The 20,066-nt window shown below is 55.9% G+C and overlaps 2 protein-coding genes and 2 long non-coding RNA genes across 5 annotated transcripts; 1 reads left to right on the forward strand and 3 right to left on the reverse strand.

The window, feature by feature from the left end:
* Nucleotides 1-1,095: 1,095 nt before the first annotated feature.
* LOC117641089 lies at nt 1,096-9,394 on the reverse strand. 2 transcript variants are annotated; one of them, XM_034378195.1, is made up of 12 exons: nt 9,262-9,394; nt 8,919-9,040; nt 7,780-7,924; nt 6,719-7,057; nt 6,471-6,587; nt 5,953-6,128; nt 4,504-4,637; nt 4,219-4,358; nt 3,742-3,823; nt 3,495-3,639; nt 2,934-3,123; nt 1,096-2,825 (listed from the first exon to the last, which is right to left on the reverse strand). In XM_034378195.1, the coding sequence occupies exons 1-12, from the start codon at nt 9,284-9,286 to the stop codon at nt 2,674-2,676; spliced, it is 1,767 nt and encodes a 588-aa protein (XP_034234086.1). In that variant the 5' UTR covers nt 9,287-9,394; the 3' UTR covers nt 1,096-2,673. The 2 variants fall into 2 exon arrangements, with proteins under 2 accessions (XP_034234086.1, XP_034234085.1); XM_034378194.1 differs by having other exon boundaries at nt 5,941-6,128.
* Nucleotides 9,395-11,975: 2,581 nt separating this feature from the next.
* LOC117641091 lies at nt 11,976-17,009 on the forward strand. Its single transcript, XM_034378197.1, has 2 exons — nt 11,976-13,314; nt 16,460-17,009. Exons 1-2 carry the CDS (start codon nt 12,286-12,288, stop codon nt 16,532-16,534), a joined length of 1,104 nt encoding a protein of 367 aa, XP_034234088.1. The 5' UTR covers nt 11,976-12,285; the 3' UTR covers nt 16,535-17,009.
* LOC117641092 lies at nt 12,773-14,976 on the reverse strand. The gene is made up of 3 exons (XR_004587475.1): nt 13,754-14,976; nt 13,174-13,345; nt 12,773-12,910 (listed from the first exon to the last, which is right to left on the reverse strand). It is a non-coding gene; the product is annotated as an uncharacterized LOC117641092 (long non-coding RNA).
* On the reverse strand, nt 14,989-16,667 carry LOC117641093. Its single transcript, XR_004587476.1, has 4 exons — nt 16,273-16,667; nt 15,925-16,041; nt 15,558-15,742; nt 14,989-15,420 (listed from the first exon to the last, which is right to left on the reverse strand). It is a non-coding gene; the product is annotated as an uncharacterized LOC117641093 (long non-coding RNA).
* Nucleotides 17,010-20,066: the final 3,057 nt, after the last annotated feature.

Raw genomic sequence — 20,066 nt, forward strand, 5'->3', positions numbered from 1 at the left:
TCAGTGGCTGGATGGTCGATATGGTAGAGGTGTCGGCCGGTGGGAGGAAGAACTGGGTTCGATTCCCAGTTGAGTGAATCTTTTCCTCAGTTTACTTCTCAACCCCGGTACCATCACTCTAAGATAGGACGTGTCGGACAGGTGTGTTGTCGTAGCTCAGGTGGCAGAGCGATGGGCCGTGGAGGCTGGTTGGAGGCCATGCGGCAGCACATGTTTCCCGTTGGACCTGGTTCGCTACCAGCCAGGTCAGGTTACTAACCCTTTATGATTGCCCCTACTCCCCTCTCCTTCTGGGAGGGGGGGTAGGGGGGGTGAGAGCCGACGGCGGGAACTCTTTTGCATCCTAGAGGTGATATACAGAGAGACCAAGATAGACCACCCATTTGCCACGCTGACGAAGGCTGACGGCAGGAACTCTCTTTTGCACTCTTTAACAGCCAAGATTGTTTGGAAGGTATCTGGCCTTTAATTCGGTGTATGAGCCGCGCCGTCAAGGTAGGCCACCCATCTGACACGCTGCTGCAAAAGCAGCACCGCGGCGGAAAACATAAACCATACTCTTAGCCGGGATTTGAACCCGAGTGCTTCTCTCTACGACCGACACCTCAGCCCCCTGAGCCACCGAGGCTCTCCTTAATGTGAACCAGTCCGAACTTGGGCTAATTGTACCGCATTCATGCAGTCAACTGAGAAAAATGTTTCGGTACCCGGGATTCGAATCAAAGTCTCTCAGCGCGAACACCTCCTCTGCGCTCCCAGCCACCGAGACGATGAAAATTCGCTCGCCAATCTTGGAAGTAATGGTACCGGATTCGAGGTTCAACAGAGGAAAACATTTCTATACCTGGGATTTGAACCGAACTCCTGCGCCACCAAATCACCCGGTGTGTCTCCGCCCAAACTCAGACACATGGTTACCTGATTCTTCGGGTTCGTGAAGTGAGGTGAACTGAGAGTTTGGGAACCAAACTCATGAAAAGATTTGGGCGACGCTCTTGCCGACCAAGCCACCGGTTAGTGATGTTCCATGTGACCGTTCGACCGACCGTGTGCGACGGACCGACCCGTTGTGGGGTATAGTATTAAATCAACACGTTTTCTTATTCTCTCAATTTTATTATGGAAAAGTATAAATAATCTGGATTGTTCTTAAGTAAAAGTATTTTGTATTTGATCACAGTTATATACAAAATAAATTAGTGTAAGGTTTTTGCTACGGCTTTGCAGCTAGGAGACATAACAATAATAGACCAAGAAAAAAGGAGACAGTAACATCGGTAGATTTGAATTACGCAAGTCTTAGACACCTACACGATTGTAAACAAAATGACAATCTTTGTGGTGGGTATGTCGATACAGAGGATACCGATCAGAGTCATCGGCGTAATAGAGTTTGGGGAATTGTCAAACCCCAGGTCACTTTTCGTTGTTCATGTTTAAAGCTTAGACAAGATCCAGTTGGTGTCAAAACAGTGACCTGGGCAAGTACGAATGGAAAACATTAAAACTGACCGTTCAGTCAGAAAAACTATCCCTCGATTATTTTTTTTCCTCACATTCCGCCATAGTTATGGACACTTCTACTGGGGGCGTTCTCTGTAGCTTTTGCTCACTACAGTTGGAAGACGACTGACCCATTTAAAAATACATAAATAAATTAATAATAAGTTATGAACTGTAGGCAGGCGGGGCGGGACCGGGGCTCCGGGAGGCCCAACACGAGTGGGCCATCGCGAGGCCGTCGCGGTGGGCCTAGCGGCAGCGCGCTGAGCAGCGCGGGTCCTGCTGCAGTTGCGCCCAATAAAACATAATACATCACAGGAGCTTCAAAACAAAATAGCAAACACACTACCATCCGGCGAAGAACATCAGTCAGAGCAGTACTTGAGAGGGAGTGCTCACTATACAGTTTACAATGGAACACAACTCAAGGCGTCAAGGGAAAGTCTTTTGAGCATACACTAAGATTATGTTTCGATGAAGAACTGCGTCATGGGACAAAAAAAAAGCGACAGGTGAGTAACTGGTCACCTTGATAATTTTTTTTCCTGCTACGGTTGCTTACATAGCCAGCAGTCCAACTTGCCGGGAACGTCTACGACCTGACGTCTCCACCCACCAGTCTAATTGCAATCGTGAAACAAAGTGGTCTCGCACTGTGACACAAAACGGTTGGGGGACTTGAGGAAGAAGTGGATTAGCTGCGACACCTACTGCTATGGCCAGCAGCCTACTGTACACTGTACACAGTCTCACACGTTTCCTAAGTTTCAATCATTTTCAAACATTTTTTTTGGAGGAAGTTTTCGAAACCACTGAAGCTGAGACCGGAGTGCCCCGCGTGGGCCTCCTCGCGCCCGAGCGAGCTGGCGGCGGCTCGGTGCGCGGAAGACGCCCAGCAGCGCACTGAACAACGCCGCTTCCGGCGGCTGGCCATAGTCTCCACGATGCCAGGTTATCCATTTCTTCTGGGCCAGACTGCCCCTGGTGTCACGTCACAGTCCGGGACTCGTCCGGGACGAGGGTCTAGATGGCGGCGGTGGGGGAGGCGGCGTGGACACTGCAGCAGGGGTGGCTGGGGCCTGGCGGCATGTCGGCACCACGGGCGCCACGACGTGCTGCCACCTTGCTCCAGGACCGGGAGGTTCATGGCCATCGTGTCCGCGGCTTCCTTCAAGCCACCACCTTCTGGGGGTACATCCACTTCTTGGTGCAGTAGCAGAGCAGCGTCGACAGGTACACGAGGGCCAGCAGGGCGCACGTCACGCCCAGCGCGAGCACGGACGTCCTCGTCGGGCACGTGTCCGTCATGATGACCGTGTGGTCTGCAACGCGACAGAGTCACACTTCAGTCACACTCACACGCAGCGCGGCGGCACGCAGGCCGGCATGCGGCACGCTCCACGACGCGACGCATTGCGGCTCAGCCTTACCCTTGCCGAAGTCGGTGGACGCCTCACTCCTGAGGGACTGGCTCTGCTTGTCGTCGCCGAAGTCCAGCACCAGGATCTCCTGGGACAGCGTCATGTCGTCGCCGGACGCCTCCTCGGAGTCGTTGGACGGCGCCGAACGTCTCCTTCTGCCCCAGGACTCGACGGACTCGCGGCCCCACTCACACACGGCCTGCAACAGCGGCGGGGGGTCAGCAGTCAGCAACCGCCACACAGTGGGCCAGAAGACCGGCGGAGGCGGCCAAAACTCTTGACGCGTTTTGAACTCCAGAGTCGCTAAACGGGACTCAAACTGAACGTGTCGCACCACCAACAGATCCCTCGTTCGGAGAGCAATCCATTGGTGGGGTCACACGTCCAGTTCGGGTTCCATTGAGCGACTCTGAAGCCCAAAACGGGTCTTTGGCCGCCTGCGCCGCCGGTGTCCTGGCCCACTGCGAATCACCAGGTTCGCTCCCAGTGGTTTGCGAAAACAGCCAGAAACACTTCTGTAACAGGAACGTAGCCTCCCCTCCCCGCTACTCGTGTGCCGTCTCCACTTACAGGCTCGCACGGGCCGAGGCAGTACTTGACGTTGCACTGGAAGATGACGCCGTACGACTCGGTGAAGCGGAACGCCTCGTACACGGACTGCAGCGCGTTGCCGTCGGGGATGAAGCCGGGGAAGATGGCCGGGTCCACGGGGCACCTGCAGCAAGCACAGCGCAGAGTCAAGGGACCGCCCGCAAAACACAAAAACGAACCGCAACAATCGCATAAAAACAACGAAATAAAACGGAAGTCGACGCACCCTTCGTCGTCGATGATCTGGAACGTGCTCTTGGAGTCCTTGGCCATGGCGACGCAGCTGCGGGCGAAGATGCCGTAAGGCGCTGCGGGGGAGAGAGAGCGAGATTAGCGCCTGGCAGGTTGGCTCCCCTTCGCGCGCCTCGGGAGGCCGGCGACCGCCTGGCGGGCAGGCAACCCTTCGCGCACCGGCCGACCGTCGTGGCGGCGGAGCCAGCGTGGGCTAGAAGATCGGTGGAGGCGGTCAAAATCCCGGACGTGCTTTGAACTCCTTTGAAGTCGCTAAACAGGACTCGAACAGAACGTGTGACCCCACCAATAGACTCCTCGTTCGGGGAACAATCCATTGGTGGGGTCACACGTTCGGTTCCAGTCCCATTTGGCGACTCTGGAGCTCAAAACGCGTCCGGGATTTTGACCGCCTCCACCGGTCTTCTGGCCCACCGTGCAGCGCGGGCTAGAGAGGGCGGCTGGTACTCACTGTCCTCGGGGATCTCGATGCGGAAGGTGAGCTTGTCGCCGATGCGCACCGTCTCCACCTCCCTGCTGCGCGCGTCCAGGATGCGGATGCGCGGCGGAGGCGCCTCGGGGGCGGACGTGATGGAGATCATCTCGGGGTCCCTGGAGCAGGCGAGGAGCGCGTCAGGCGTCGCACACAGAGTCACAGTGGCGCGGGCACGGCCCTGGGCACAGCCCTGAGCACGCCGAGGCGCGACACCGTCCGCACGGGGACGCCGCACATGCCCGCCACGTCCAAGCAACTGACCTGATGGGCATCATGCCGAAGGTGATGTTCTTGGAGGACATGTCGTAGGTGCACTTGACCTTGTAGATCTTGTCGGCCTTGGTCATGACGACGCTGTGGTGCTGCAGGACGACCGTGTTGGAGTACACTCCGGTCTGGAACAACGAGGACGCCGCCATGAAGCACCGAGGCAAGCACCAAGGCGACCGAGTTTGCCTGTGTCACGTGGTATTTTTTTTTCAGGTCGTTGCAGGGGTCGTGCATCGTTGGGAGAAACGCTACCAATGGATTGCTCTCCGAACGAGGAACCCATTGGTGGGGTCACACGCTCGGTTCGAGTCCCGTTTAGCGACTCTGGAGTTCAAAACGTGTCAAGAGTTTAGACCGCCTGCGCCGGTCTTCTGGCCCACTGTGCAGCTATGCCATGCAAGCAGTCCCAGACCACCACCGCGAATGAACTCTGCGAGTCGCGGCGAGTCAGAAGCTTTTACTGCGACAAACTACAAGTTTCCACTAACTACGCAAGTCCAACAAGTTCAACAAACCCAGCCGCGCTGTTGCCCTGCGACTCCTTTTTTTTTCACACTCTGCAGGATGTTTCGATTTCCGGCCGCGCTGTTGGCTGTGCTGCCTGCCGCGGGCCTGCGCTTCATCGCTCTGTCTCTGCCGCACCCTTGCGGGACGCTCCATGAGAGCGAGAGAGACAGAGCGACGAAAGCGCCGCCCCGGAGTCGGACTGCTGGCGCTAGCTGCGACGTTTAGTCTCGTTCCGGTTTTTCGCCGTCGCCGTGCAGACAATGACGAGCCCACCGGAAGCTCCGCGCGGCGTGCGTCTTGGCGGGAGGGGTGGGGGCTGAGCCCCCGCAAGCGGCATGCAGCCAAGCCCGACCGGACCTCTGTTTCCGGGCCATCGGCTGCCGCGGAGATCCAAAACGAGAGGAATTCTAATTTATGTAATTTCATGTCGGAGCGACGCGCACGACGCCAGCGGCGCTACGGTCGAGCGACAAGTTGCATTTCCACGAAAGGTGGAGGGAACAGGGATTAAAGCAAAGCACTTTTTTCCTCTAAAAATTATTAGAAGCACTACTAGGGCTCTACAAACTGTGCAGCGGACACCGACATGCTTCAGCCGGGTCGCACCGCACAGTGGGCCAGAAGACCGGTGGAGGCGGCTAAAATCTCGGACGCGTTTTCAGCTCCACAGTCGCTAAACGGTCCTCAAACCGAGGGTATGACCCCACCAATGGATTGGTCTCCGAACGAGGGATCCATTTGTGGGGGTCACTCGGGCGGTTACAGCCTCATTTGGCGACTCTGGAGCACAAAACGCGTCTAGAATTTTGGCAGCCGCGGCCGGTCATCTGGCCCACTGAGCACTGTACCGCCGTACAGTCTGCAGAGGGCTCTACACTGTTAGTGCGTGCAGCGTGCGGAGAGACTGGTGCAGGGACAGACCTCACTACTCACCACAGACTGCGTGTTGCAGTCCTGCCCGGTCATGGTGAGGTCGAGGCGGAACAGGTCGCTGTTGATGACGTCGATGTTGCACGTCTCGGAGCGGCCCAGCGCGTAGATGCGCCCGTTGAAGGGCTTGTTGGTGCGCACCTGCACGGCGATGCGAGTGTCCTTGCAGTTGACGGAGACTGCGGCGGGAGAGAAACAGAGCGTGTGAGTCAAGGAAAAAGACAGGGCAGGAGAATGAAACAAACAACCGAACAGGCGCCGTGGGCCAGAAGACCCAGAGCAGGCGGCCAAAACTCTAGACGCGTTTTGAGCTCCAGAGTCACTAAATGGGACTCGAATCGAACGTGTGACCCCACCAAGGGACTGCTGTCCGAACGAGCAATCCATTGGTGGGGTCACACGCTCGGTTCGCGTCCAGTTCAGCGACTCTGGAGCTCAAAACGCGTCCGGGATGCTGACCGCCTCCACCGGTCTTCCGGCCCACGGTGCGTAGCGAGCGCGCGCGTTGACGGGGCACTCACCGTCGTAGCACGTGCCGGTCTTGTCGCAGTTGACGTCCGCCCGGGTCAGGTTGTTGACGTTGGGGTCCTCCGTGGTGTCGAACACGACCGGCAGCTGGTCCATCGTCGCGCTCGTTTCTGGCGGCAGAGTGGGCATTAGTGTCACGCACGCACGCACGGCGAGCGTCGCTCTGTCTCTCTCGCACTCGCGGGCCGCGCCGCACTGCCGCATCGGGTGCGAGAGAGACGGCGATAGAGGCGGCACTCACTCTCGCAGTAGTTCTCCATGTAGTTGCCGATGCGCTCGCCGTCGTCGATGAGCGGCCGGTCCGCGTTGAGGTAGGTGGAGGGCCCGTCGGGGAGGGTCTTGTGGTCCAGGTGGAACAGCTGGCAGTTGTAGGCCGCGCCCTGCGGCGGCCCCCGGAACAGGAAGGAGCGGCACAGGAACTCGTTCTCCACCTCGCAGGCGAGCTGGCAGGCCGCCTCGCTCGCCACCTGCAGCTCCTTGTCCACGTAGTAGTGCAGGCTGGCGTACTGCGCCACCTTGTCGGCCGCCACGCCGATGCGCGGCTGCGAGAACACGCGGCTGCCCTTGCAGGCCTTGTTGGCTGCAACAGAGAGGCGTCACGTCAGAGGGTGCGCGTCGTGGAGGCCGTCGCACTGTGGATTCGCCAGAAGACCGGCGCCGGCGTCAAAACGCGTCTACACTCCAAATCCAGGGTGTCTAGAAACTATACGCCTTAGGCGTATGCCACAGAAATGGAACTGCCTTAAGGCGCCTTGATTCTACACGCCAAAGGCGTATACCCCATTGAGCACCTTTTGCAGATAGAAGTTAGCATGTGAACACCATTGGTCGAAGGAAAGGTGCGTGCATTGTACACACCCTGGATCATAGGCACTGAGCTCAACAGGACTCTAGGGGCGTTGAATGCAAACACCGCCCTCGGCCGAGGCCATGCCTACCGAGGCCTTAAAGGGTGTTTACATTCTACGCACCTTGAGTCCTGTTGAGCTCAGTGCCTATGATCCAGGGTGTGTACAATGCACGCACCTTTCCTTCGACCAATGGTGCTCACATGCTAACTTCTATCTGCAAAAGGTGCTCAATGGGGTATACGCCTTTGGCGTGTAGAATCAAGGCGCCTTAAGGCAGTTCCATTTCTGTGGCATACGCCTAAGGCGTATAGTTTCTAGACACCCTGGATTTGGAGTGTAGAGTTTTGGCCGCCTGCTCCGATGTTCTAACCCGCTGTGCGGTGGTTTCAGTCTGGGCGTCCGAAGCGCCACGAGACTCCACCACGGCCACGGCCGAGGCCACGGCGCTCACCTTTGAGGCAGAGGTTCTCGAAGTAGTCGACGCCCTGCGCCTCCACCATCTGGATGTACTGGCCGGTGCTGCGCCTGTCGGCGTCGCTCAGGTGGCAGCGCAGCGTCACGTAGTTGTACTCCACGGAGCGGCACTCGAACCGGTGCTGCAACAATGTCACCCCGTCACTTTTTTCTCCTTTTCCTCCTCGTTCGTCGCCGCCAAGCAGAGGACCATAGTGAGACATTCCGCGCGGAGAATGCAAACGCCGGGGTGGCCCAGCCCAGCGCGCGCCACGCTGCGCGGCGGGCCGCCAGGACGGCTGCATCTTGCCGGCTCGGTTTTTACTACCCCGCTTCCCTTTTTACCGGAGAAAAGCAAACAGTAAAAATAAAAAGGAAATTGACAACGGCGACAAAAACAGAACGGAGGAAATCGAGTGACGCGCGCGATTCGGCGCGGCAATCGGTATGGGGCGGCGCTTTGCGCGGTCCGGCCTGCGGACTGGTTCCGAGAGTCGCTGTCGTCGCTCTGTCTCTCTCGCGCTCGCAAGGCGTTCCGCGTCGGTGCGAGAGAGACAGAGCGACAACGTCTCTCGGAATCAGTCCGCCGCGGCCTGCACCGGGGGAATGCTGGCGGAACCATTTTGTGACATCCCGTCCCGTGAGAAGCCCTCGGAGGCCCTCCGCGCGCCGAGAGGGCCGAGGGGCTCCGCTCCATTGCGTCATGGACGCTCTCGGACACTCTCGGGCGGAGGCGAGATGAGGCAATACCGGACAATGGGAGTCGCGGTGGTCCCCCTGACGGCCGGCCTGCCGGTCAGCCGGCAAGAAAGGCCCTGCAAAGGCCTGCAGCCTGCAGCCACGCCGTGCCACGCCCGCCAAATCCGTCGAATCTGTCACGGCGCACACTCTCTCGATCGCTCTCGATGGTCTCGACAGTTTCGATCGCTCCCTCCGCGGCTCCGAACAGCCCGAGGGGGAGGTGGACAACTTCCCACATTGACTGTACCAAATTTGAACACATTCTACATTCAGATGTGAAAAGCTCGGTTCGAGTCCTGTTTAGCGACTCTGGAGCTCAAAACGCGTCTAGGGTTTTGGCCGCCTCCACCGGTCTTCTGGCCCACAGTGTGCCGGCCGGCGCTCGAGCGCGCTCACCTCGTTGAGGCAGGCGGCCAGGCAGGCCTCCTTGGTGGACGTGTAGATGAGGGCGCGGTCCAGCCCCCGGATCATCCTGTTGGGCACGCGCTCGAACGACCACGGCCTCAGGCACACGTTGTCTGTTGAAAAAAAATGCAAGTCATTTAGTTTTTGGTGGGCAGTGGGCTCGTGCAGTGAAATTGCAACTGCAACCCTGCCGAAGCCCAGTAGGCAGATTCCGGAGTCGTTTTCGTCACTCTGTCTCTCTCGCACCTATACGGGACGCCCCATGAGTGCGAGAGAGACAGAGCGACGAAAGGGACTCTCGGAATCGGTCTGCCGATCCCAGGGCGCTGCCTACCTGATCTGATCTGCATCTTGACCATGTAGTACAAGTTGACGGACCGCTGCGGCACGGCGGCCGGGTTGTTGGCCGACGTCTCGTTCTGCAGCTGGCACAGGGTGTCCTGCACGGGGGTGAGCGGGTTCAGGACGAAGCTGCAACATAGCAAACAAGGGACGCTCTTAGTTTCAAAAGTCGGTCGCAGAGTTTCGCCACGGGTCAGACTTCTGGCCCACTGTGCGCCGCCTCTAATCACTCCCCTTGCAGCCTCCTCCACCAAGTCCACCAAGTCCGCCCAGTACACCGTCCACCACAGCGGTGCCGATTTTGGACAGCACGCCTGCTGCGATTATCCCTAACGGGCCCGTCTGGCCCTGGCCATGGCCCTGGGCCTTGCCGGCCTCTGCGGCCCTTGCTGCCCTGCAGATTCCGAGAGTCGTTTTCGTCGCTCTGTCTCTGTCGCACCCACACGGGGCGCCCCATGAGTGCGAGAGAGACAGACGGCCTTACCGGGGCCCTTATTGGGGCGGAACGGGGCGGCGGGGGCCTCGGCGGGGGCGGCAGGCCGGAAGGCACCGCAATAACTTACAAGCCAATTTTTATGAAACCACACCGATGGCGGAACGGCCGGCCGGCCCCGCTTTGAGAGAGAGAAAAAAAAGTAAGTCCCGCGGTTCTGTGGTGGTGAAGTGGCGAAATGGTCGCGAAGGGAGAAAGGCGCCGTATGGCCGCGGGCAGGCTCATCCCGGACAGCGCTTTCGTCGCTCTGTCTCTCTCACTCTCGCTGGGACTACCGCGGCGGTGCGAGAGAGACAGAGCGACGACTCGGTGGTGTCAGTCTCCACCAGGCGCTTGGCAACGCCCCGAGGAGAACAGACCGCTCCGAGGAGCTTCGGCCAAACCGCAAGGACGTTCACTCGTCCGCCAACAGCAACGACCTCTGGGAAAACGACCAATTTCCTCTCAACTTTTCAACGGTTCACACAATCATTGTATACCAAATTTTACAGTGGGTCACCTCTCGAGTTGAACACATTCCACATTCAGGTGGCCAAAAGAACCCCCCCCCCCCCAAAAAAAAAAAAAAAAAAAAAAACGCTTGCAGGTAGGCAACACGCGTGGCCAATACGCCAGAAATCTCGCACATTCTAGCGCACTCCCACAGTCACGCTGCACACAAAATTTGACAGTGGGTCAGCCCTGTGGCTTTCCCCGAAGAAACGAAAGTATTCCGCGCAGCCAACGAAAGTCTCGGCCCGTATGACGCTGCCGCTCCACGGCGATGGCTGCACCGCGCTGCACCGCCACGACGGCATCGCCCCGCCGCGACAAGATCAGCGCGTTGCAGTGTGGCGGCGATGCGCCCTGGAATGGGACAGTGCAGTCGACAATTTAATGCGCGGCACCACGGCGGGGCGACGGGTGTGCAGTGCACTGCCGTGTCTCCACTCCACTTGTCTCACTCCACTTTGGTGGTCTCCAGAGGCACAGCCAAAGGCACAGCCAAAGGTCACGCGCGCGGGTCGCCCGGCGCGACGTGGCGGCGGGCTGCGGCTCCGTTCCGAACGGCGCCCTCCCTGGCTCTGTCTCTCTCGCACCGCCGCGGGCCCCGCGGGGCGCCCAACGAGTGCGAGAGAGACAGATGACGGAACGCCGTTCGGTCTATGCCGCTCCGCGTGCTCCGCCACATCCCCAGCCAAGTCACGTTTCCTCTCAAACATGAACTGCTTTTGATTTCGATACCACCGTCTCTTTGTAGCACGAGGACTGTCGGGGCGGGGCGGGGCTGGGCGTGGCGGGGCGCGGGGCAAGTAGGGTAGGGTTCGAAAAGCTAGCTCGCGGGCAGGGCAGGGCAGGGCCAGGGCAGGGCCGGGCCAGGGCAGGGCCGGGCCAGGGCAGGGCAGGGCAGGGCAGGGCAGGGCAGCCCGGCGACGACACGAAGCCAGCCAGCCTGCCAGCGACCGCGGCGGGCGGGCTCACGGCGGCAGTGCCAAGGCAGTGCACCAGTTGTCCTCTTCTTTATAAATGTTGTCAAAGTGTTGACCCCTCCGGCGCCCCCATTGTTTCCGTTTTTCCGGCCGGCTCTTGAACTTGTCATGTAAATCAAGTCTGACTCCGTAAACGCGACGCAATCTCGCCCTGAATGGGTCCCGAGCGCCGCGGGCTGCTTCCGGGCGCCTCGCTGCGTCTCTCTCTCTCTCTCACCCCCGCGGCCAAGCACCCCGCCCCACGAGTGCGAGCGAGACGGAGACACCGAACTTCCGCACCGAGCCCGCTGACTCGCCGCCCGGTAATCCAATAGAGCGCCACTGCATCCAGCCGACCAGAACGTCCGCCAGTCAATGGCCCCGACACTGGAAGCCCCCCCCCCCTTTTTCCTTTTTTCCCGACTAGATCCCAGGACAGATGGCACCGAGAGCACCGCGACGACGCCCCGCCGCGACGCCCCGCCGCCGCCTCGGACTTACAGTGCGCGCGCCTGTCGCCTGGAAACTTAAATCGATTCGCGATGTGTTTTCTTTTTTGTTTCTGCTAAACTCGCTGATGAGTCGGTCGGCCGTCTAGCCGGCGCAGCTTTTTCCCGCGCCGACTGTGTGCTTTTTGCCTCTGTGTGGTCCAGCGGGGCGGGGCGCACGACTGGGCGAGCTGACTGAGCTGACGGCAAGCCGCCTGCAGCTGACGTCCGGCTGACACGAAGCTGACTGCACACGCCGCATTGTCTGCGAACGGCCGGCTTTGTCGTAGTTGGCACCACTGTAGCCCGCTATCTCCTGACTTCCCCACCGGGCAGCAGCACCTGTCTCACCAGCATCCGCCTCGTCACGTGACCAATAAAGCTACTCAGTTCTGAATCTAAACCCACAGTGTGTAGACGACTTCTTTATCCACTGCCATCCTACATCCCACTAACCTGAACACGACATGGCGCAGTCTTAAGGAAAGAAATTGCAGTGAACTTAGTGCTAAAAGTGTGAGTGAAGTGTCGTTCCTGTACATCTGTGTGATAAACCCTGTGAGTGGTCTGTGACCGTGACCAGTCAAATGGCCGGCATTTCGACCCCGGGTCATGTGGACCTTCAAAACGGAAACATCCAAGCCACATGGGAGGCGTATAAGCAGAAACTGGATTTTTATATAACATCCCTGGAGAAGGCGGGTGCGGACCCAACAGTGAAACACGCTATCCTAATGAGGGAAGCTGGACCTGATGTGATGGATATTTACAACTCTTTCAAGAGCAAAATGATAACATACAAAGTGAACGAAGAGACACAGGAAAGAGAAGTCGACGTAGACAACTCCAAAAACTATGATTTGGTTCTGAAAGAGTTTGACAAATATGTGGCTGAGAAGAAATGTGTCACCACTAGTCGTGAAATCTTCAATGCTCGGAATCAGAAAAGAGGAGAAAGCATCACAACCTGGGTAACCAGTCTCAGGAATTTAATTGCTGACTGCGAGTACAAGGAAGTGGAAGAAAGCATGCTGAAGGATCGAATAATCTGGGGAGTCTTTGATGACAAACTCCGTGTCAACATTAGAGCCAAGGCAAGCCTAAAACTGGATGAGATCATCGAGATATGCAAGGCGGTTGAGGCCACTTCCAGATACTCCAACCAGACTGAGCAGAAGGTTGCTGAGGTTGATACGGCCCAGGCCTCGGGATCTGGATACAGACAGAAAACACACCATTACAATCAGAGCAGAAATGCCAGCAGCAGCTCAGGAAAGAACTCTCGTGGTAACTGGGGACCGCAAAGACAGGCTCCATACCAGAAACCTTCTCACTCTAGAAGTGAGCAGAAGTACAAATGCCGTAATTGTGGAACATGGCATTGTAAGAGGGAATGCCCCGCCTATGGAGCTCAATGCAAAATCTGTGGTAGAAAGAACCATTTCACAAAAGTGTGTGAAACCAAGAACACTCACTCATCCAACTCCAGGGACCAGAAGGTGAAGAAGTCAGTCGACGCAGTTGAGACCCTGGATCTGGGCAGCGAGGAAGAGGAAGACTTGCTTCGGGGCGGCTGGAACTCATCAGCTTCACAGTCTTCACCAGCTAAGTCACAGGTGAGTTCAGTGTGTGTGCATATGTTGTCCACTGTAAAAAACAAAGTGATAGTTAGTGGTGATACCAGTACTCGAAGGAAAGAGTATACTGAGGTACTAAAGCTTCAAACTGAACACTTTGTGAAGTTTAAACTTGACCCTGGTGCAGAAATAAATAGCTTGCCCCTTAAAGTATTTAATCTAATAAACAGAAATTACACTGTGAGGCCCACTAACATCCATATTAGAGCGTATGGTAATGTAATCAGTCAACCTGCGGGTATTGTGTCATTTTTAGTTGAAACACAACATGGAGACTCATTAACGTGTGACTTTCTCCTATCCAAAACTGAGCCTAAACCAATTTTGGGAATTGAAGCCTGTGAGAAACTAAACTTAGTCAAAAGGGTACAACATCCGACTAAGATAGTGAACAGCATGGAAAAGGAAATATCCTTACCAGAAAATTGTGAAGCATTTAAGAAAATGTATCCCGAACAGTTCAACGGACTGGGACAGTTTAAGCAGGTAGTCAAAATAAATGTTGATCCAAATGCTCAGCCTGGGGCTTGCCCTCCCAGAAGGTATCACTTTTCAACTCTAAAGAAGTTGGAAAGCAAACTGGCTGACCTGGAAAAGACAGGCATAGTAGCCAAAGTTAAAGATCAAATACCCAAATATGTTAGTAATATGTTGCTGAGGGAAAAGGCAAATGGGGACATACGAATTTGCCTTGACCCAGAGCATCTAAATAAAGCCATAGTGAGACAACATTATAACATTCCCACAATAGAGGAATTGAAAATTAGAGTTAAAAACAAGAAAATATTCTCTGTGCTAGATCTCAAAGACGGCTTCTGGCATGCTGCCCTGGATGGGCCTTCCACTGAGCTGACATGTTTCAGCACCCCCTTTGGCTTATACAAATTTTTAAAGATGCCGTTTGGCATATCAAGTGCACCTGAAACCTTTCAGTTCTTGACTGAACAGGCGTTCGAGGGCACTGGGGGCGTGGTTTATTTTGATGATATACTTATCCCAGGTCAAAACGCAGTGGAGCATGATAAAATCCTGAAGTCTGTCATGGAAAGGGCTAAAGATGAAAACATAAGGTTTAATCCTTCAAAAATACAATATAGAAAACCTGAAGTTAAGTTTCTAGGTCAATTATGGTCAGAGAACTCTGCTAAGGTAGACCCTGAAAGGGTGCGGGCAGTAGATGCAATCAAAGAACCCACTACGAGAACTCAGTTGCACAAAACTATGGGAACTTTTAATTATCTCAGAAACTTCATACCTCAAATGGGTCAAATTGCAGCCCCACTCTATAAATTACTTTCTCCAATGGTAAAATTTCAGTGGCTACCAGCTCACTCAGAAGCTTTTAAAACTCTAAAAGAGAGTATAAAAAAAGCACCGGTCCTGGCCACATTTGACAGTAAACTTCCTATAGTTATACAAGCAGATGCCAGTCAGAATGGAATTGGGTGTGTGCTCCTTCAGAATGGCAAGCCTGTGGCAATGGCATCAAGGGCACTAACTGAAACAGAAAAGCTGTATGCCCAGTGTGAAAAGGAGTTACTTGCCCTTGTCTTTGCTGCAGAGAAATTTGCAAAATACATCTGGGGCATGCCCAATGTGACTTTTCACACAGATCATCAGCCTCTGGTCGCAATAGTTAAAAAACCTATGCATTCAATCAAAAACAACAGATTAAAGAAATTGAGACTCAAACTGATGGAGTTCAATCCTGTTGTCGAGTACTTGCCTGGAAAACACATGCACATGGCAGACCTTCTTTCTCGCCAATTTCTCGAGGACCCAGTACATGACGATCCAGAAATGCTGGAGGTTGTTCATGAGGTAACCAAGCACATTTCCATGTCACCTGAAATTGGGGCTGAGTTCAGACAGGCTACTGCAACAGATGCAGGCCTCTCTGTAGTAATTCAGCTCTACAAGGAGGGTTGGCCAAATAATAGAGAAAATGTCCCAACTGAGGCTCGTCAATATTGGCAGGTTCGCAATGAACTATTTGTAGAAGATGGGCTGGTGATTTTGGATGAAAGGATAGTAGTGCCACCGTCTCTTCGCGGTAAAGTCCTTAAAAAACTGCACAAATCTCACCTGGGAATAGAGAAAACAAAACTCAGAGCTAGACAGACTTTGTACTGGCCAGGGATGTCCAATGACATAACAACAACAGTGCAACAGTGTCGGATCTGTGAGAGATATAGTGCTAGGAATAAAAGAGAGCCACTTACCCCACATGAGATTCCAGATTTGCCTTTTCAAAAGGTTAGCATTGACATCCTTGAGCTGGACTCTAAATCTTTCTTGGTAGTTGAGGATAACCTATCCAAATGGCTCGAAGTGAGACGACTAACCAGCAAGAGTAGCAAGGCAGTCATAGAGACGCTCCGCTCCACCTTTGCAACCCATGGCATACCTGAAACAATATTTGGCGACAACAATCCACTGAATTCTCAGGAGTGCAAAGAGTTTGCACAAGAAATAGGAAGCACCATAAAGACAAGCTCGCCTGAATACCCTCGAAGCAATGGGTTGGCGGAGAAGGGGGTGCACATTGCGAAACAGATTATGAGAAAAATACGTGATGACGGCACTCACCTCTCTGATGCATTGTTAGAGTACAATAACACACCGCTTTCTGGGCTAAACATTTCCCCTGCCCAAATCCTCATGAGCAGAAGGTGCAGAACCGCAGTGCCAACGCTCAGGGAAAGTCTGAAACCAAAAGTAGTAACCGTTAGGCCACAGCTTGAAGCGAGGCAAAAACATATGAAAATGTTGCACGACAGAAGTGCCCCTCGCAAAGCGGTGAGCTTCAAAAGTGGGGACTCAGTGGCAGTTAGGAGAAAAAATGTGTGGAAAAAGGGCACGATTATTGAGCAAGTCGACACCAGCAGTTACATGGTTCAAATGGACGGAGGGAGAAAAATAAGGCGTAACACTTACCATCTAAAGCCATCTCTCACAAAACCTGATATGCACGATGACAACTTCGTAGACATTGAGGGCCTTATTGAACATGTAATCACGTCGCGAGCCAACACTGAGGCAGTCACTCCAGCCACTCCAGTTGTTGAGCAGATCGTTCGACCTCCTAATGCCAACAATAACGTTGTGAATCCTCCTGTTGCAGGCAACCGACGACGAAGGCTCGTCACCCAGGAGGCAGAGATACAGCGGAAGAGAACGCGGTATGGGCGACCTGTGAAGAAGCCCAGCTACTTTGGTCAAGGCGTGGAGTAACGCCAAGAAATTACTTTAGTTTCTCAGTGTTTTGGAACCGACAAGAGGTTCAGAAGCTCAAAACACAGTGGTGTGTTTTTGTTTATTTAAAACATTCAATTGTTCCTCGCGGGGCTCTTCAGAAGGGCCAACGACGAAAAGAAAAACCTTGTTTTGTATAAATTTGAAATAATAATAATTATAACAAATATAAAGTACTACACTTTAGTTGGAAATCGGTGAAGGAATTGTATGAAAATCATTCATAACATGAATAAATCAAAATGAAAACTACCTGACTAGTCATGTTTTTCAACACCCTGAAGGGGGGAGGTGTCGTAGTTGGCACCACTGTAGCCCGCTATCTCCTGACTTCCCCACCGGGCAGCAGCACCTGTCTCACCAGCATCCGCCTCGTCACGTGACCAATAAAGCTACTCAGTTCTGAATCTAAACCCACAGTGTGTAGACGACTTCTTTATCCACTGCCATCCTACATCCCACTAACCTGAACACGACAGGCTTCATAATCGTGCGCATTCCACGTCCGCCCCGAGGACTCCGTCGGACTCCGTCGGACTCCGCCCCGCCGCTCGAATTTGCGGAAATTGGCCGCGTGACGGCGCTGCGATCGCTCCGGTGTGTTTGCAGAGGAATATACAGTGGAGTGGTAATGCGGCGGGGCGGAGAGGGTGGAGGAGAGGGTTTCCGTGAAGGGAGGCGAACAATGAGATGGCCCACGATCGACGTGGCCGAGCCGTTTGCAGACTGCAGTCCTTCTCGATCCCCGTCATCCATGACCCGGGGGTCTCGCCCCGCCCCGCCCCGCCACCGTCGCGTCAATGGAGACACGTTTTTCGTTTTCGATTTCGTGCGGGTGGCGTCGTGAGGCCGCCGCCTCCGACGAGAGTTGACTTATCGGCGGCTGGCTTGTCTGGCAACACTGGAGAGGCTGGGAAGGCTGGAAAGGGCGACCCGCTGCAGCGCGCTGCCTGGAGTCCTGGAGTGGGACAATCAGAAGAGGCCGCCCGGAGCCTGGAGCCGCCTGGAGCGCGGTGCCGGCCGAGTACAGGAAGGAGGCCAAGTGCAGTGATGGTCCAGCCGTAATGACTGGCCACTAATAAGTGAGCCGCGGCCGGCCGGCCGCCTGGAACTGCTGCTGGCCTGGAGCCTCCAGCCTCCAGCCTGGAGCCCCTGCTGGGGCGTCGCGATTCGCGGCGACACGGCGACAGCGAAAACTGCAATGGCCCGATGACTGTCGCCATTCTGCCCGCCCCGCCCCGCCCCGCCCGGCGCGGCACGAGGCCCCCGGCGAAAAGGGAAAGATGAAAAGACGCCGCGGAGACTGCACAGAGTCTTGGCTGCAGCAGACTGATTCCGAGAGTCGTTTTCGTCGCTCCGTCTCTCTCGCACTCATGGGGCGTCCCGTATGGGAGAGAGAGAGAGAGAGACAGACCGACGAAAACGACTCTCGGAATCGGTCTGCAGAGTTGCCGTCCGGACGTCATACCGCGGCACAAGTAAGAATCGCCGATCCGACAAAGTTATGGCGGGCTGTCCGTCCGCGTCGTACGTCGGCGGGGAGCGCGGACAGGACGCTTTGCCGGCTTTGCGGTGGAAATATGGCAGAGACATCGCAGTGCACCGTGTCCAGAGAAGGGCGAGCTGCGTGCGTTTCAGGTCCGCGAGACCTGACTGTTTTGGCATGACTTTGTCACCGCTCAAACTGGCCTCGCGCGCGGACGAGGTTCCGCGAGTCGCACGCTCGCGGTGGCGACCTAGGTTAGCGTAGTAACTAGTTTGCAAGGGATACAACCGCGCCCCGAGGTCGATACCTCATGGACGACAACTCGCGACTTCGCCCCCCCCCCCCAAACTTTGAACCCGTCAATGCACCCACCCTTCCAAGAACGACCGCTGCGAAGCTTCCGAATGGCCAAGCGCGATCTCGCAGGCACTGGGACTGTATGTGTGTCGCCGAGTGTGCGGTGATTGCCATGAAAACACACTCTCCTCTCCCGCGGCCCGCTGCCGCGCGATTCCGCACAGCGGCTTCGTCGCTCTGCCTGTCTCTCTCGCACCCACACGCAGCGCGCCGTGAGTGCGAGAGAGACAGAGCGTGCGGCGAAGAACGAGCCGCGGAACGGGACGCGGCACACACCGTCCTCAATCACCCCGAGGCAAGCACTGATTCCGGGAGTCGTTTACCTCGCTCTGTCTCTCTCGCACCTGTACGGGACGCCCCATGAGTGCGAGAGGGACAGAGCGACGAAAACGACCCTCGGAACCAGTGTGCTGGCCCTGGCCAAACGGACGGAAGGGGAAAGTGCTGATGAAGGTGCTGGCGCGCCTCTCCGCACTATCCGCAGTCGCAGCCGCTTCGCGCCGCCTATTCGCAGTACGGCTATTCGCAGCGCGGCACAGCTCGCCGCCTCGTTTTCGTTTTGTCGGCGCGTTTTGATACAGCGAGCGTCTGCCGGCCGACGCCGCGAGTCTAGGCCAGTCTAGGCGGTCTGGCCTAGGCGGTCTAGGCCGCCGCCACCCTGCGCTTTCCTTCACCCGCGCCATGATCAGTCGTGCGGATAAACCGCCGCCCCCTCCCCCCTCCCCCCCGGCACCCCGCTGTCCCAGAATACACCTGAGAGGCTCGTCCAGCCCGTCATCTGCCGCCTCGGCCGCCTTGGCCGTGGCCTTTCGCGCAGCGCAGCGCAAAGCAAGTCTGGCGAGCCGCGCGCAATTTCTCATCCGCAGCGGCATCTGTCCGGCGTGTAGCATGTAGGCCGGCCGGGCGGCAGGGATCGGCACGCTCCACTGTCTCTCTTCTCTCTCTCTCTCTCTCTCTCTCTCTCTCTCTCTCTCTCTCTCTCTCTCCTTTGAGACGCGCCTATCCTCGTTGAGAAGCAGGTGAAACCAAAGCCGGCCGCCGCGGCACTGAAAGTTTTCCCGAGAGTGTACGTGTACTGATGCACTCCAGCGGGATCACCTCACCCCCGCCCACAAGCTCACAATCCGGTAAGTAGTGTGGTGGTCAGTGGCGGGGCGGGGCGGGGCGGCCCGAGGCGTACTCATGCCTCACAAAGAAATTATCTCGATCATGTGCGGAGTGTTGCGGCGAACGTGCGAAGTCCCTCATCACCGCGAGCGCCTCGCCCGCCTCGCCTCTTTGCCTCCCACGATCCCGCATTACACAACAAATAAACATTAATTTAGTAATTAGTCCGCCTATGCAATGCACCGTGCACCGGCAAACGCCACGCCACGCCACGCCACGCCACGCCACGCCGCCGCCCTCGCGGCCAAACGCCTCAATCCCCGGACATTCCAGAGACGCGCCGTGAGTAAAGTGCATTATCATTATTATCATTTGAGCTGTTTTGAATTTTAAATCGGCGTTCCGTATTTTTCAAAGAATTGATGGTGTGTGAGCGTGCGCGCTGCGTATTTTTTTCTCTACAAACAATTAAGAATTGCAGAGCTTTTTTTTTTGACAGGGTAACTAGCCGGTGTAATGGCGTTGC

The sequence above is a fragment of the Thrips palmi genome, unplaced genomic scaffold, assembly GCF_012932325.1.
Source record: "Thrips palmi isolate BJ-2018 unplaced genomic scaffold, TpBJ-2018v1 HiC_scaffold_15, whole genome shotgun sequence".
NCBI lineage: Eukaryota > Metazoa > Arthropoda > Insecta > Thysanoptera > Thripidae > Thrips > Thrips palmi.